This window comes from Aspergillus fischeri, genomic scaffold, assembly GCF_000149645.3.
Source record: "Aspergillus fischeri NRRL 181 1099437636264 genomic scaffold, whole genome shotgun sequence".
Lineage (NCBI taxonomy): Eukaryota > Fungi > Ascomycota > Eurotiomycetes > Eurotiales > Aspergillaceae > Aspergillus > Aspergillus fischeri.
Genome location: NW_001509762.1, coordinates 2475659 through 2492675, shown reverse-complemented (window position 1 = coordinate 2492675; position 17017 = coordinate 2475659). Strand labels below are relative to the sequence as shown.

The 17017-nt window shown below is 50.7% G+C and overlaps 7 protein-coding genes across 7 annotated transcripts; 3 read left to right on the top strand and 4 right to left on the bottom strand.

Moving 5' to 3' along the window:
* Positions 1-35: 35 nt before the first annotated feature.
* Positions 36-2699, bottom strand: NFIA_081040 (putative C6 transcription factor; the record flags this gene model as incomplete). Its single annotated transcript, XM_001260056.1, has 4 exons — positions 36-793; positions 865-1781; positions 1840-2392; positions 2480-2699. 4 exons carry the CDS (start codon positions 2697-2699, stop codon positions 36-38), a joined length of 2448 nt encoding a protein of 815 aa, XP_001260057.1.
* Positions 2700-3787: 1088 nt separating this feature from the next.
* Positions 3788-4483, top strand: maiA (maleylacetoacetate isomerase MaiA; the record flags this gene model as incomplete). Its single annotated transcript, XM_001260055.1, has 1 exon — positions 3788-4483. The coding sequence occupies one exon, from the start codon at positions 3788-3790 to the stop codon at positions 4481-4483; it is 696 nt and encodes a 231-aa protein (XP_001260056.1).
* Positions 4484-4689: 206 nt separating this feature from the next.
* On the bottom strand, positions 4690-5985 carry fahA (fumarylacetoacetate hydrolase FahA; the record flags this gene model as incomplete). Its single annotated transcript, XM_001260054.1, has 1 exon — positions 4690-5985. The coding sequence occupies one exon, from the start codon at positions 5983-5985 to the stop codon at positions 4690-4692; it is 1296 nt and encodes a 431-aa protein (XP_001260055.1).
* A 475-nt stretch (positions 5986-6460) lies between these two features.
* hmgA (putative homogentisate 1,2-dioxygenase (HmgA)) lies at positions 6461-7976 on the top strand (the record flags this gene model as incomplete). The annotated part of the gene is made up of 4 exons (XM_001260053.1): positions 6461-6528; positions 6581-7090; positions 7153-7803; positions 7856-7976. 4 exons carry the CDS (start codon positions 6461-6463, stop codon positions 7974-7976), a joined length of 1350 nt encoding a protein of 449 aa, XP_001260054.1.
* A 274-nt stretch (positions 7977-8250) lies between these two features.
* Positions 8251-9021, bottom strand: hmgX (the record flags this gene model as incomplete). The annotated part of the gene is made up of 1 exon (XM_001260052.1): positions 8251-9021. The coding sequence occupies one exon, from the start codon at positions 9019-9021 to the stop codon at positions 8251-8253; it is 771 nt and encodes a 256-aa protein (XP_001260053.1).
* Positions 9022-9619: 598 nt separating this feature from the next.
* On the top strand, positions 9620-10991 carry NFIA_080990 (4-hydroxyphenylpyruvate dioxygenase family protein; the record flags this gene model as incomplete). Its single annotated transcript, XM_001260051.1, has 4 exons — positions 9620-10278; positions 10329-10388; positions 10443-10800; positions 10857-10991. The coding sequence occupies 4 exons, from the start codon at positions 9620-9622 to the stop codon at positions 10989-10991; spliced, it is 1212 nt and encodes a 403-aa protein (XP_001260052.1).
* Positions 10992-13052: 2061 nt separating this feature from the next.
* On the bottom strand, positions 13053-16624 carry NFIA_080980 (uncharacterized protein; the record flags this gene model as incomplete). The annotated part of the gene is made up of 12 exons (XM_001260050.1): positions 13053-13123; positions 13201-13304; positions 13358-13411; positions 13504-13539; positions 13598-13686; positions 13744-13778; positions 13835-13882; positions 13935-14047; positions 14105-14192; positions 14253-15869; positions 16107-16244; positions 16561-16624. The coding sequence occupies 12 exons, from the start codon at positions 16622-16624 to the stop codon at positions 13053-13055; spliced, it is 2457 nt and encodes an 818-aa protein (XP_001260051.1).
* Between the last annotated feature and the right edge of the window lie 393 nt (positions 16625-17017).

The following is a 17017-nucleotide window of genomic DNA, read 5'->3' as shown; positions in this document are numbered from 1 at the left end:
GAGAATATGTACAAGGATGTCAGTAGTAAGAACGTTTAAGAAGGTAGATTCCATATGAAATTCAAGGCGCCCCCTTCATATGCTGGGAATTGCCCCCCGCTGCTAATGCTGAACGGCGCCATGGATGGGTCGAATGGAAGCGACAGCCAGTCATCAGCAGCGATGTCATTCAATGACGGTGTAAACCCCATATCTGACATATTCTGGGGAACTGGAGCATTCATTATCAGCGGGGCATTCTCGTCACTTGTGGCACTTGCGTATGATGGAGGCACCATCGAGTGCCGTGTCGTTGACCCACGCCGTCTTTTGAGACTCTTACATGAGGCGACTAAATTTCGTCGCAAGCGCGATACATGAGTCTCCAGCAAAGTAGCGTAGCGTGTGCTTAGGTGGATGTCATCCAAGGCATTTGATCTCAACGCTTGTATTGTTCTTTCTAGGACATCCAGCGACTCACGGAGCTTTGCTTGACGCGTTCCCAAGCTGAGTGCTTTCATCAAGAATATGGATGCGCTTGTAATCCTGACGAATATGCGAACTGGTGAGAACCGTAGTGCCCCGATGTCAGCAAGCTGCGTGACCTTCTCCAGTATCTGGCAGCATCCATCTATGACTTCTTGGATGTATTCATAGTCAATTGGGTCGATGTTCATGGGACGAACTTCTTCCTCATCTGCGTTTCCATCTGCGATCGCACGTTCAACTACAGCCTGCATTCCAACAGAGTGTGTATATACGCGGACAAAGTGGTATTCGATGAAGATATCGTCATAGAAGGGTTTGTCATGCACTTCAGTTGAAGTCAGCTGTCTTCACGAAACCAAGAAAAAAAAAGCCTCATCTGGATGTATGACAACTTACATTGCGGCTGGAGATATCTCTCCTTCCACTTGTCAAGTAGTGGACGGAAATGGTCCAGGAGGTCAATATATCGTCCACTCTGAAGCTGCTGTCGTGCGAAAGCAACAGATGGAAAGAACATGTCCGTGACAGATTTGGCGAGTTTCGTCAGGTCCATCCATGAGTCCATGAATGTGAGCCATTCTTCCCCATATTGGCTTAATTCTCTAGATGTCTGTCGATTGAGAATTGAATGGCTCAAGCCTTGCGGCATGAGCGATACGCATCCTATCCGCCACGCTAACTGATTGATATATACGTACAACAACCGTTGTGCCCGCTGCCGTCGCAGGCGCATCTGATCCTTTGTCATGAACCGTTCGTAGGCGACAAAAGCATCGCGTGCTTTATCTCCGGTCTCGTAGATGCCCAACTCATGCGCGAGAGATAATGCGGACCCCAGAAGCATCCACGACATCTGGTCAGATCTTTTAGCAGGCTCACTCATGTCTTTTGCCCATCGCTTTGCTGATGAGTTGCTGCCGTCATCTCCGTATTCTGTGGTCTCCAGATCCATGGTAACCAGATCGGCATCCCATCCATCACTTTCTGGAGGAAAGTGGAGTGAGCGTGGATGCCAGTCAGACATGAGCAGGAGCGCTTCTATTGTGCCTATGTTTCGAATCTTTGGCTGCGAAGAAAGCTCTTGCCCAAAGATGAGTCTCGTCACCAGCTGCTGGCAGTGTTGCCAGAGTCTGTGATGAATAAAGAAATTCCGCGACTGGCCGCCAGCACCAGGGAGTACATGGTATCGGGACGATATCATCAGGATTGTACAGCAGAGGACAGGGTCGTGTGCGATCAACCAACGGTGGTTCTTATGATCGGCATAGAAGTCTGTCAGTACTGGAGATAGTATAGACATGTTTTTGAAAAAGCTATGACCATTCTATCGTCAGCAGAAGTCTACATTGAGTTTGTACAAGGGTTACGAACAGATCAATAAACGTCACAGCTTCCCTAGCACTGAACCATCCCATCCTAACGAATCGACATGCCTCCCAGACACTCAAAACGTCCTTCGATACGTGTGAGAGCTCGACCGGGCGCATGGCTTTTTTCAGCACTTCTGGGGGAACCGTGAGTTCTATTTGCTTCGAGGAACCTTCAGAAGTGGCGGGATGACCTGCTCGATGCTGCTCATTTTCAGGCAAAGAGTCCGACTCTATCATACTGTCTTCCTGACTTTGTGCGTTGGCGGCCTCAAAAAGAATGTTGAGGGCATCATTTCCACTGGAAACGACAGTGCGCATCATTGAGTTGGCCAGATTCGATGTAGATTGAGTCCTGTTTGATCGGGCATCATTATCGTATGACTGGTGTGAGCTGTCTGCCGCATCTGCACGACTGGCGCCATGGCTGACAGGACTAGGGCCCTGAACAGGCGCTGGCACGGCCTCTTCACCTGTAGCAACTATGTTGTGTGGGGCAACGCTGGTCAGCCTGAGCTGCGTCCTTGAAGGAGATGCAGCTTCATCTTCTGATCGCCCTGTACCTTCGCTGTGAGTTTGATCCTGGAACATCGAGACACCTCATAGAAATGTAATCTGCATGATGGACCTGGGCCACTACTAACCTCGCTTCTTCACCCGCTCCCAGGCCCTCTTCTCGTCGAACAGACACGGCTTCTGTTCTCTGCGACATTTCGCACAAGGAGGACCAAGAGGAAGTCCATCCGGACCCGTCCCCAGATCACACTTGGCCTTCCGTTGCCGGCAGGATATACAGGCCTTGTAGGTCCGTTGATACGTTCGGTCGGGATGGTTTCCGTGTTGGGAGGGCCTCCGGATCTCCATGACTAGGTAGTACCAGCTTATTAGTGTGACCAATCACATCATGGTAATTAAGTCAATTCATAATGCGGTAGACAATACTGCTAGGAACGCGCGGTAGGGAGCTTTGAAAACTGGGCCTTCGGATTGGGTAAGCTGGAAATGGGACATTGCATCGAGATGGGAAAAGGAACAGAATGCGGGAATTTTGAAGTAGCCGTCAATTTCCGCCCACGGAGCAATGAAATATCCGGCAGTGCATCTTCTTCAAACAAACAACCATCAACGATGATGCAATCTCTAGGATGAGATTATTGTTCCCAAAGCAGAATTGAAGACTGACACAGGCACCTCAAGCTTATTTTTACGCATATTCAGGTGATTTTACTTTGCTGTGGGCCACTTTTCACACGGCACTGCCACTACCTGAGTTTTCCGAGGCATATCTACCTGATTCCTGTACCTCTAGTCCTTGATTATGCATTTACGCATGGCCTGAGTTAATTTTAGAATGATATATTGATATATTTCAAGAACAGAAAGACTCAAGACTTTGTAGCCGTGTATACTCCACGAGTGCATGTCTGAGTAACTTTATAGTGGGAACATTTGCTAGCGGAACCATCTCCATTTCGAGGATGTCCTTGTCATACAAAGCAGTGCTAGTGCTACCGAGTGAGATGCCGAGAGAGTCCCCTTTCTCAATAGCTCAGCATCTCCAATGGATCTACGTTACTGTTTCTCTCCGGATAGAGCTAAGGCCACATGTCGAATAACCTCGGAAATGCGCGGAAATTCGAGCGCCCAGTTTCGGATGTCTGTAGCAGCGGAAGTATTCCGTTTGGGGAGGCTATTTTATGCAACACCAAGACCATTATCGGAGCAATCAACCGTGTTCATCTCGTCAGAGGACACAAAGAGGGATATACAAAGGAAGCGTGTCTTATGTAAAGCATATGCGTAGAATACCGTTGTTTATACCCCACGTAACGTCCACACCTCCGCATGTAAACGATCAGGAAACCTACATGTAAAGCTCATTGCCTTTGACCTACCCGAGTGGTACTCTCTCATAATCCAAGTTAACATTATCTTTTGCATCAACAGTCACCATGGCAGACTCAACACCCCCCAAAGTCACCCTATACACCTATTTCCGCTCCTCCTGCTCAGCCAGACTCCGCATCGCCCTCAACCTCAAATGCATCCCTTACACCCCAATAGCCGTCAACCTCCTCAAAGGCGAGCAATCTTCCACAGACAACATCGCGCTCAATCCCTCCGGCACAGTTCCCACCCTGATCGTGGAACACCACTCCAAAGACCCCGTGACCATCACGCAATCCCTCGCAGCACTCGAGTACCTCGAAGAAATCACCCCAGCCTCATCCCACGCCCTCCTCCCACCAGCATCCAACCCCGAGGCCCGCGCAGTCGTCCGCACCCTGGTAGACATCATGTCCTGCGATGTCCAACCTGTGACTAATCTCCGGATTCTGAAGCGGGTGGCGCCATTCGGCGTGGACCGGGCCGCGTGGTCGAAGGATCTGATCGAGGATGGCTTCCGCGCGTACGAGGCCATCGCGGCGAAGAGTGCGGGGCTTTTCAGCGTGGGTGATAGCATTACCATGGCGGATGTGTGTCTGCTTCCTGCGGTGTGGGGTGCTGAGAGGGCGGGGGTGAAGGTGGAGGAGTTTCCTACGATCTATCGGGTTGCACAGCGGTTGGAGGAGGAAGATGCGGTGAAGAGGGCGCATTGGAGGACGCAGCCTGATACGCCGGAGGAGTTTCGAGTGAGTTCGTCTTGAGACAATAGGGTGGTTTAAGATGTTGGGACAAAGCTTCTGTGTGCACGTTTGAAATGAATATCAACTCTTTAGCGCGCTGGACTACTCGATAGTTGTGATGGTCTCAAGATGAGGAAAAGGTCTATTTCATAGTCATAGCTAGCTCATGAAGCATCCTTTTGGGTTAAAAAAAAAAAAAAAAAGGAAAAAGACCTGGTATGTACAGCTTAGAACTCCAACTTGAGGGCTGGAAGAATTGTGCCAACGCAGTCGCCAAAGCCAACGTAGTTTCCTTCCGTACCAGCCATGCCTCGCAGAACGACAGTGTCTCCATCCTCCAAGAACATTCGCTCCGAGCCATCAGCCAGCTTCAGAGGGTTCTTGCCGTTGGTCTGCTCGAGGAGACTGCCCTGAGTCTGATTCTCCTTGCCAGAAATGGTACCGCTGCCAAGCAGGTCGCCGGTGTTCATGTTGCAACCTGTGATGGTGTGGTGTGCCAGCATCTGAGGGAACGAGTAGAGCAGGTTGTTGGCGTTGGTGCGAGAGATCAAAGTAGGCTTTCCACCAGCGTTCGTGATTTCAACCTCGAGAGGGATGTCGTAGGCATTAAGTTCGCGCTTCTCGCGCAGGTAGGGCAGTAGCGATTCGCGGTTGCCGGGCTCCAGACCGGCCGTGCGGAAGGGCTCCAAAGCATCGAGTAAGACCACCCAGGGTGTGATCGTGGTGGCAAAGTTTTTCGCGTTGAAAGGCCCCAGAGGAACGTACTCCCAAGCCTGAATATCACGGGCCGACCAGTCGTTCATCAATACGACGCCGAAGATATGGTCCTCGGCCTCATCGATAGAAACGGGCTGGCCCAGCTCATTACTCTTGCTGACAAAAGCGGCAAGCTCCAATTCGATATCCAATCTCTTGCAGGGGGAAAAGGTCGGCACCTTGGGGTTAGCGGCGGGGTTGGCTAGGATTTGGCCATTGGGACGGCGGATAGGAGTGCCTGAAGTCACGACTGAAGAGGCACGGCCGTGATATCCAACAGGGAGATGCTTGTAATTGGGCTGCAGAGCGTTCTCAGGACCGCGAAACAGCACACCAATGTTGTAAGCATGGTTGAGCCCCGCGTAGAAGTCGGTGTAGTCGCCAATGTGCATGGGAAGATGGTTTGTCACTTCTGACAAGGGCAAAAGCGCCTCCTTCTGCAAGGTGGAGTTGTCCTTGAGAATCTGAGGGAATGGCGTATCGGCACGGAAGATGCTTTGAATATATTCACGCACTTGACGGTGCACGGGACGGCCGAGCGCTGCAAACGCGTTCAGAGTTGGCTGGCCGAATACGCTGAGATGGGGCTGGATGACGGGGAGCTGCGAGAAACCGCCCGACGAGGCGAAGATGCTCAGGTTCAGCGCATAGTCACCGATCGCAACTGCAGCCACAGGAGATGTGACCTTTGCAGAGGAGATAATACCAAAGGGAATATTCGCCAGAGAAAAGGGCGAGTTCTTGGGAATCTGAAGCCACGAAGCCATTATGATGAGGACGGTAGCGCAGAGAAAATGGGTATCAACGAGGAGAACAAAGAGATCAAAGAATCTTCAAATGACCTTGCTCAAGATTATCCAGAGCGAGCCAACGATATTAAAAACAAATCATTTTCAATTCTGTCTGCCCCTCATACCTGGGACTCCTATTGATCCCCTCCATGGAGAGACACTGCGGAAACAACCCGCGTCGCCCGCTTATCGCCGGCTGTTGTTGACGTCTTCCCCTCCGTCACCAATTCCGCTGTTCTACCCACCCCCGCAGTCTAGATGGCCCATCACCTCATCAGCTTTGCGGACGGGAATGCCGTGAAGATGGCCGCAACTGGTCTTGACGGCTTCTTGCATTTTCGTGCTCACGAAGTATTCGGCTCTTAAGAAGGCCCGCTAGTCCCTCTCAGCTGGACCTGATCGTAGTGTACCTTCCTCTCACGTGTCCGTAAATTTGCAGATATCCGACATCATGCCTGTCACACAGTTCTCTCACCCCGATCCCTATTCGTACCAGACTGGCTTCGACTCCTATCATGAGTATGGGCGAAAATCATTTGCGTCGAATTCTCGGAGCTGACTGAGCCTCTAGGACGGAAGCCGTCGAAGGCGCCCTCCCGGTTGGGCAGAACTCCCCTCAGAAGGCACCCTACGGACTTTACGCTGAGAAGCTGTCTGGGACCGCTTTTACTGCTCCAAGGCATGAGAACAAGCAGACCTGGGTCTACAAAATCCTCCCTGCTGCTGCGCATGAGAACTTCAAGGCCGAAGATGCCGACTCCTATCACACCAGCATGACCACAGAGACGCACAAGCTACATCATATCCCCAACCAGCTGAGATGGGATCCATTTGACTTGGATGAGACGGTGGACTGGGTCCACGGTCTGCATCTTGTTGCTGGCGCCGGAGACCCCACGTTAAAGCATGGTCTGGGTATTATCTTGTATGCTGCTGGGAAGGATATGGGAAAGGAGGCCTTTTACTCGGCTGATGGAGACTTTCTGATTGTCCCTCAGCATGGTGTGTTGGACATCCAGACGGAGCTGGGAAGTCTCATGGTTCGCCCTAAGGAAATTTGCGTGATTCCTCGTGGTGTCAGGTATGTCATTTCTTGTCCCGCCACACTAACATCAATAGCATGGATGACTGACGGTGGTACAGATACCGTGTCACCCTTCCAGCGGGTCCTGTAAGAGGATACATTTGCGAACTTTACCAAGGCCACTACCAGTTACCGGAGCTGGGGCCCATCGGTTCTAACTGTCTTGCCAATGCGCGCGACTTCCAAGCCCCTGTTGCGTCTTTCGAGGATGAGGAAGAACCGACCGAGTGGCGGCTTTACAGCAAGTTCAACAACACCCTCTTTTCCGCACGCCAGGACCACACTCCCTTTGACGTCGTCGCCTGGCACGGCAACTATTACCCTTACAAGTACGACCTTGGTCGTTTCAACACCATCGGCTCCATTTCCTTTGATCACCCCGACCCCTCAATCTTCACCGTCCTTACCGGACCATCAGACCATGCGGGTACCGCTATTGCGGATTTCGTGATCTTCCCGCCTCGCTGGCTGGTTGCAGAGAACACCTTCCGTCCTCCGTGGTATCACCGGAACACCATGTCCGAATTCATGGGGCTGATCTGCGGCAATTACGATGCGAAGACGGGCGGCGGTTTCCAGCCCGCGGGCGCCAGCTTACACAATGTCATGAGTGCTCATGGTCCCGACGCGGATGCTTTCGAGGGTGCCAGCAATGCTGAGCTGAAACCTCAGAAGGTTGGCGATGGAAGCATGGCATTCATGTTTGAGAGGTATGTACTGATAAGCTACATTGAAAGATTCGAATACTGACCATCTATTTAGCTGTCTCATGGTTGGCGTATCCGAATGGGGTCTCAAAACCTGCCAGAAAGTGCAGGAACAATACAACGAGCACAGCTGGCGTCCACTGAAGAGGCATTTCAAGAACCCTAACAAGGCTTAATAGGAAGATAAAACTTATGTGTCGCCGCTATTGCGTTTCTTGTAAATTGACTATATACCATCTGTCTTTCTATGATTAGCGAGCGCGACTTTAGCTAGATCTAAAGAAATGCTCTTTCAAAGCACTTATCGGTAATTCTTAACTCTACTAGGTCGAAGATGCTATATATCACCAAAACTCTATCAGTGTCACAGTGCTTTAATCGAAATCATGAATTGTGGCGCCAGAATACAGATCATGGTATATTTACAAATGCATTATAAAATCCAGCTCATCAAATAGCCCCCTCAACCTCCTTCCTCAACGCCTCCTTAACAATCGCTCCACACATCTTCGCATACGGATTCGTCTGCACAGCCAACTGCTGGGCAACCTTATTCCCATACCTCCCTCCAAAGAAGAAATCCCTACTCGCCATCTCCTCGAGTTGATCAGGCCCCATATCCCGCAACTTATCCGGGCCCCCTACCATCTCATTACCGTTTGCATTCTTCTTCAACCTCGCAGCCTTGAGCAACAGATATCCACGATGCGTATGCGAGTCCGCGAGGATACGCGCCTGAACCGTCGAGACCGGATCAGCAGGCGACCTGGGCGTGCAGAGCGAGATCGCTTGCCCTAGATCAGAGAAGAGGCGCGAGGCTGACTTAGTGTTTCCAGGGGTGAAGATAGCTTCGTCTGGGTCTGTCGATGCCTCTGCTGTCTTTTCGATGTGTAGGCGGAGGGCCTGGGCTCTGTTGACGTAGGCGGATGGGTAAGTCGGGTGCTCGATGATCAGGGCGTCGAGGTCCCTGATAGCGGATGTGATGGTGTCCATTGAGACATTGTCGGATTGGAGGCTGCGGATGATGCTCAGCTCGCGGGCTTTAAGGGACTCGTGGTCGCTCGCTGAGATGTGGAGGTATTCTGGGAATGGGGAGAGTGATGGGTCGATTGTGACGGCTGAGGAAGGGGATGATTCGGCGTCGAAGAGAGCTTGTAGGACTGCAGAGTCGTTGGATGTCAGGGAAGGCCGACTGGGTTGAATTGTAGTGCCTGAGGCCATCTTGTTTGGTGTTTCGATATCGCAGCTGAAGAAATGGATGATGCAGTAGTGTCACGGATCGTTGTTCAATGAACAAAACAATTATTCCAAGAGCTTGAACACTTATCTGGAGAGAGTCGTCGGCCTTGAGTATGAGCTCATCAAACCGATAATATAAATTATTTATCAATATGATTAGGATACTACCGGCTCTTTGACGCTCCCCCATCGTCCATGTGATCGTCACCGAGCCCCGGATATTTGTTCAAATACCCGCGCCCACCCGGGTATCTCATCTAAATATCCGCCCGCAGCCGCCTCGAGCCAAAAAGAGTCGTCCGTTTGGTTGAGTGAACATCCTGAATGGGTCTCGTGCCTATCGATGCCATCATGATTAAGCACGGAAGCTTCAAAGACGTTATACACTGGGAGATGTGGCTTTTATCCGTGCTCGGATGTTTGGTTCACCTTATAAGAGATATGGCTCGTCCGGTCATGACAATGGTTCAAGCTCAACAGACAAACCGAGATCCAACAGCCTTTCCAATAGCTCTTATATCGCAGGCTAATCTCTTACTTGACAAGAACAACTTATCATCTCTTCCCACTTGACTTCAATATGGCTCCCTCGGCTATCTCTACGAGCCCTCCACCAACCGATCGGGTTTCCTCTAGTCTTGCCAGCTACAAAGGCTATGACCATGTGCACTGGTACGTAGGCAACGCAAAGCAAGCCGCCTCGTACTACATTACCCGCATGGGCTTCAAGCGCGTCGCCTACCGTGGTCTCGAGACAGGATGCCGCAGCGTCTGCTCCCACGTCGTCCGCAACGGCGACATCACCTTCATCCTCACTTCGCCTCTCCGGTCGCTGGATCAGATCGACCGCTTCCCTCCTGAAGAGCAGGAGCTGCTCAAGGAGATCCATGCTCATCTCGAGAAGCACGGTGACGGGGTCAAGGACGTTGCTTTTGAGGTCGACTCGGTGGACTCCGTCTTTTATGCTGCGACGAACAATGGTGCCAAGGTTGTTTCTCACCCTCGGACCCTTGAGGATGCCGATGGCCAGGTGCGAGTGGCAACTATCCAGACTTATGGCGAGACCACGCACACTTTACTGGAGAGGGGCTCGTATCACGGCGCATTCCTGCCAGGATATCGCGTGGAAACCGGGGCAGAGGACCCGATCTCTCAGCTGCTGCCTGGCGTGCACTTGAACCGGATTGACCACTGCGTCGGAAACCAGGACTGGGATGAAATGGACAAGGTTTGCGAATAGTAAGTGGCCCGCTTTAGCCATAGATCATCCTGGTGCTGACTGTTATCAGCTACGAGAAGACTCTCGGTTTCCATCGTTTCTGGTCTGTTGACGACAAGCAAATCTGCACGTGAGTATTATCTGTTAACAAGACATTTCAGCGGAAGACTAACGCAACTTCCAGGGAATACTCCGCTCTCAAGAGCATTGTGATGGCCTCGCCGAACGAGGTGGTGAAGATGCCCATCAACGAACCCGCCAAGGGCAAGAAGCAATCCCAGATCGAAGAATACGTCGACTTCTACAACGGCGCAGGCGTCCAACACATTGCTCTCCTCACCAACGACATCATCCGAGACATTACCAACCTCAAGGCTCGCGGTGTTGAATTCATCAAGGTTCCAGACACATACTACGAAGACATAAAGGTGCGGCTGAAGAAAGCTGGCCTGACTCTCCACGAGGACTTTGAGACAATTCGCAGCCTGGACATCCTCATTGACTTTGACGAGGGCGGATATCTGCTGCAGCTGTTTACCAAGGTATGTCACTTTCCGTTCAGCAGGCAGCCGCAGTCAGTCACGCTAATAGAGAACAGCACTTGATGGATCGTCCCACCGTCTTCATTGAGATCATCCAGAGACACAACTTCTCCGGCTTTGGCGCCGGCAACTTCAAATCGCTCTTTGAGGCCATTGAACGGGAACAGGCCCTCCGTGGCAACCTTGTATAGGACTTTGGTGCTTTTTGCTCATTCGTATCTTTGCTTTCTGTTGGATACCAGGCATGTAGCTTTGCATTGTACGTAGCGTTTGTTCTAAAATAAAACTTGTTTTAGTTCTTTCCGTGTGTGTTGGACAAACATGCAATAATCCTTCTTGCATTCCTTTCCCGCCGTCGTTTGTAGACCATTCCATTCAGTCCTTTTCACCGACAGATATGTCCAAGGCATCATTCACTGCTAGATGAAAACCTCAAAATCATTCAGCGCTGGTATACCCCTTTTCGACAGATAAGACCTGGAGCTCTCCTCCTATGAATCTGTTCTTGACTCGTCCTGCCATCAGCTACACGAAGGACAACATGGACGACCACCGCTGTCATTGTGGCTTCTATTCATTCCCGAAGGGACATGGTTTCTGATGAGAGCTTCGCTGACCTTCCGGGTGTCAGAACTAGTTAATGCACATTCAAGTCGCATCTAGCACAAGGCCATCCCTTCGCCAGTGATTTCTCAATTTTGGTCGCACTCATCCACGATCGCGAAGCGCGTTTCTAATTTCCATCCACGGCATTGTCCTTCGCATCAGCTCCACAGGATACATGGACTGTTCTTCAACAGCAGGAAGTTCAAAGTGATCCAGGCAGCAGTTGCCATCAGTTCATATTGAAATATACTGCAAGCCTCATGGGAATTCGAGATGGATGGTTGGAAAAAAGCAGTTATTCTCTCAGATCTGAACAATCACTTGGTGTCATTCAATGAACCATTTTCGGTCTGCACGCTCGGACTGTTACTTGAACTTCTAGTCGTCCCATCATCTCGCAGGTCCGACCACGAAATATACATGATATTCTCAGTCATCACTCGCTTGTCAGATCAGACCATCATCGGTTACAGAGATATCGTCCGAAATACCTACCTTCGCCTTATGGGAAGCCACGCCGCAATTGAAGCTGATAAGCTGATCGAACCAACCAGGCCAGATACGCTATTCAAAATACAGCCAATTGCATTCGCCCGTTATCCAGAGAGAGGTGACAGTCATGTTGAGAGAATGATGATCGTCGTGCCACCTGGATTTCCTGGGTTATCTCGATAGAGCGGCGAGGGAAAAATCACCAAAACCCCAGCATGTCCGTCTAAGGGTCGACGAGAATCGAGTTGTCCTCTGAAGGACCTCGCTCGAGATATCGGGCCCAGGTACGCTCTCTGTTCAACAGGATCAGGAGTTTGCGCGTCCTGGGCCTTGAACCATGCTCTCCCTATAGTTGAAAAATGCGAAGCATTGCTCGTTGGACAATTGGAAAATTTGCATGTTCTGGTGTCCGTATTTGTGAGAAAACAGTCCCAACTATTAGGGATATCGCCACACAAAAGTAACTGCAGATACCTGTCTAGCTTTTGAGCTAGCCAGGCGTAAAACAGCTGATCCTGAGGGGCCATTTCACTACCGGGAATGAGAGGGGTCTCCAGGGCTGCTTTGTCAAGAAAAATGGTCACCACTAATTGCTCGTCCACAAAAGAATGCCATGACATCTGCTGCGGGTACCTCGATATCCCGTCCTGTAGAATTCGACCGATTCTCACTTACTCGCATCACCATGGCCTACCAACCAAGTAGGCCGGACCACCAGGTGCGATTGAGCCTAAACCTCCCGGACGAACGCACCGACTTTAATGAAGCTGCTGCCCGGGTTACTCCGCAGCGTGTGCTGCTGTGCCCTCAACCCCGTACGCCTCGGGTTTCTCCGCTGTTCGGCGCGTTCTTTAGTGGCTTGGTTTTAGGAGGGCACATACGCCGGATGGGAGGGAGGGTGCGATTACAGGTCTTTCGTCTTTTCATGTATCTAATGATAGCGATTGAATCACGGTCTTGTTTTCCCGTGCATTCTACCTGGCTCAGGAGATTACCCCCAGTTAGCCATTGGACTCTATTATACGAGCTCAAAGTCATACCCGCGAGATGCTACTATAACATGTTGATGCAAGTCTATATGCTGGAATAGAATGCATTACTCCCAGAATGCTTTCCAAAGCGCAGGCAGACGATGACATCCACCGCAAAAACCATTATTTCTTCGAGGAGCTCGAACCACCTGGCTTTGTGGCTCCCAGGCGTTTGTACTTTCGCGGGTCTGAAGCTAGTCAGCGTAGAAATAAACCATGAAACAATAAGGAAGCGTACCCTTTCGGCTCATCAGAACCTTGTTCCTAGTACCTTTTCCTCCTTCCCAAAAACCGCTTCCTGCCTTTCCGACGAGGACAGCACGGCATATACCGCAGTTCTCGGGTCGGTAGATTTGTTCTCTTGAACAGAAACCACTAGGGAGGGGTAAGAAGGTGTTGGCTCCGAAGACAATGAGCTATGCACTTACCAAATCATGCGGTTTGCATGTTCGTTTGGATGATCTGTAGCTGCGTCGTGGCACCTATATTAGTTAGTTGAGTATCATCATGGGGGAAGGTTGCAGCTAATGGCCATGGCAGACTCGAGCAGCTAGGCCCGGGCGGGCTGACGTACTTGTCACAAGGGAAGACCTTTGCGCAGCAGCTGAACCTATTGAAAGTGTAAGCGAATGAGAAGACAGCTGAAAACTTGCAAGAGACGGTAATACCTGAACCACCGATAGCTTTTACCATAGTGCATACATCGGCCTCGACGAGGTAGCTCCTGACCAGCGACTATACCAAGGGTCTCTTTTGGCTAAACATTTTCTAAGTAAGACTTTGTGAGTTCGGCGACAAGATGTATTGCACGTACCTTCTTCCTCTGTGGAACACGATCACGGGAGGTGACTAGAGCAAGTTGTCAACACATGTTTGCCGAGGACAACGATTTTGTCACAACTCACATGCAGCAGATCCTACGATCAAGAACTTGACCTCGGGGATTTTGAAGACTGATGTCCGATGGTTAGTCAACGCTCAGGATTTCACAATGTCTGAGCTTACCCATTTTGTGATGGCATTGACGGCAGGAAGCAGTTGCACTCTCGCCGCGAACTGCAACCACGCCAGGGCCGGGAAATGTGGTCGAGCATTCTGCGCAGGTCGGGATAAAGCTACTACATGGATGTGAGCGACGTTCGCTCGGAGTTCGCAGACACTTGAGTAGCTCTCACCTGGGAAGAAGGTCGACAACGGTACAGCCGTCCAGATCCAAATATCCCGCGCGGGTGGAGTGTGCATGCATCAGCTGTCTTCGAAAGCCTGGCAAGAGCGCAGGTTATTATGTAGGTTTTTTCAGGCTTTGGAGTGAGATATGCTTACCAAGGCTCATTGTGTTGGTGCACTTCTTGCACGTCTCGACTTTCGGAGCCAATACATCTCTTTTATTCTTGACCTGCGGAATATTTCTCACATCCACTTGCTCTTTGCAACGATCGCACTTGACTGTAATGTAGAGACCTACGAGCTCCAGGAGCTCAATGCCATACAGCTCCAGGTAGGGGAAGGAAAGGGCCACACCACGTTCAGCCGTCGGTCCTGGCATTTCAGGAACAGGAGCGCCGCCGTCCTCGTCGTCCCCATCCTCGTCTGTGAAGCTGTCTTCCGATGTTGAGAAGTCCGAGACCTCGCTGCCCTCATCAGTATCTCTTGCACTCCATTCTGGAGGACGTGGAATGACACGAATATGGGGCTTGTCCTCCACCTCAAACATCGGATTGTTTGAGCCAGACGGTGCAGATTCATCTGGCAGATCCGCGGAGCTCGTGGTCGGTTCTTGCTTCGGTTCCGACGCCAATTCTAAGGCGGTCGTCGCAAGAGTGTGCATATTGCTCGTCAAGTAGTTGATTTGGGACATCAGGTTAAGCTGAGCGTTTGCCTTCACCCACTGCGAGAAGCCAACCTCTACAGACTGGGCCTCAGGAGATCTTACACCCTGAAGCTCAATTGAACTGGGCTCGAGGGGGTATAGACGAGGCACCAGCAACTTCACTGTCTTGATTGGCCGAAGTGGAACAGGCAGGCGTTCGACTTTGGAGGGTTGCACAGGAATAACGAAGGACAATTCATCTCGAGACTTCTGAAACAGGGGCAATCTACCGAGCCGAGCCTCGATTTGTTTTGTTTCAACTGCCCTTCTTCGTTCTGCTTGGGCTTTTTCTTCTGCGGTATAAACCCTAGACACATTCGTGACTGATGACGTTGGCTTTGGAACTGGCTTTCGTTCTGTTGCAGGCGTATCAGTGTGCGATACTCGTACCTGCTCTGGCGCTCGACGCTCCTGTACTTCCTTGCTGCCAACATTAGGGACGAACTTGAGGGTGGGCCCTCTTTCAGTGGTCGTAAGCAAGCGCTCCAGATGCCGATCGAGGCTGTTCATCCAACTCAACAGAGTTCCTCGACCACCTGTTCTCAATGTACTGTCGACAATATCATCAAATCCTCTCTCCACATTGGTTTGGAAAGCTCTTTCCATGTCCGGATTAATTACTTTTAAGGTAGGTCTTCCTTGTCCAGGATACGACAGCGGCACATGCAGAATGCATTGCAGCTTATCCAATTCAAAAGGAAAATCGGGGTCAGAAGGAGCCATTTCGATCGTTAAGAATGTTCCTGAGGTGTCATTGGTTTCCTTTGGACGAAACCTTCGTCTCAGCTGGTTGATCTGAAATTCCCTGGGGCTCGAGCTTTCGGCCTTAGAGATAGGCCTTTGGCCGGCGTGGATGCTTGGCTTGGCTCCTGCCTGAGGAACAGCCTTGACTTCCTTTGTGTCATTGATGGAAAGACTTCTAACATCGGTAGATACACCTTGTAAAGAATTTTGTGAATCTTCGACCTCATTGGCTGAGCCGGCCTGCACTTGCGCCCCAGGCTGTGCGTTCTTCCGTTTAGAATCGGCCAAATCGTGGATATACGGGCAAGCATCGCCGGCGCGACATCCTTGATGCAAGTTAGTACAGAAGGTAAATGAACAGCAATGAAGGCGAGGTCAGCTGATAAGTCTTCTCTGAAGACAGTACATTACGGAAACCTCGAAGTGTCTTTCTTCGATCCCACACGCAACTGTACCCCGAACGGAGCCAATAACTCCAAGTACAGCTTCCAGGAGGAGAGCAGCCAAACCCAAACATAACAAATAGTCGCAGCAGGGAAAAATATGACAGGAACAAGACTTACCCTTTTGGGATGTGAAGAAGCGGCATTTAGCCCTCTGCTTTGGGATTGACCGGTTGGGAACATCTGACAGGCTGGCTACTACTGTAGAATCTTGAGGCTGGGCAGTCGCCAGCTCAGCGCCAGTGGCTGACGGTTGGCCTATGTCAAAATAAGAGTATCATGGTGAGCGCGTGATCAAAAAAGGTTGCGGGCCGCTAGGTCCGATTCACAGGAGGGAAAGGGGGCCAAGCAGCGCCTTCAGCGCCTGCTGATTTAATGAAAATACGGTCAGGATCTGCGTGGAGACGGATGTGGAACATTTGTGCATCGACAGAGACCTAGGCCTGCTGAGCTTGCATAGAAAGAAAAACAAATCCTGCTGTGGGACCATTGATTTCATGATAGGAGAGAGTCTTGCATTCTGAGGTGCAGCCCTACTGTACTCGGTACAGGATAAGAAAATAAGGAGTCTTACCATTGGTAGAGGCTGCATGTCTGTTCAAGCTATCAGGTGCTCCAAGACCGCTAGTGGAGTCCATCCTACCGATATGGTGTCAGTACGGCTCAAGGCAGCCTTCAATCAGACGAGTAAGATCTTGCTGAACATGTTGGTGCACCGTCATTTTCTACTATCTAAAATGGTGTCCGAACAACCATTTCTAGCTAGTAGAAGTGATAGTGTCGCAAAATGCTCAACAGATCACGCGGCAAGCGACACACATAATACAATACCTTTCCGCAAAGGGCTATGATGACTTGTCAGTCAGTCAATCTTAGGACTCTAGGACAGGGGCGAAGTACTGTAAAGTGTGATCAACCTGCCAACGCAGAGATCCGGTGACCGCGAGATCGACGGTGGCTAATAGAGGTACCGTAGGACAACCGATCCAAGATATTAGAATGCTGCAGCCGTTACGTGAGAAAAGAGTCGA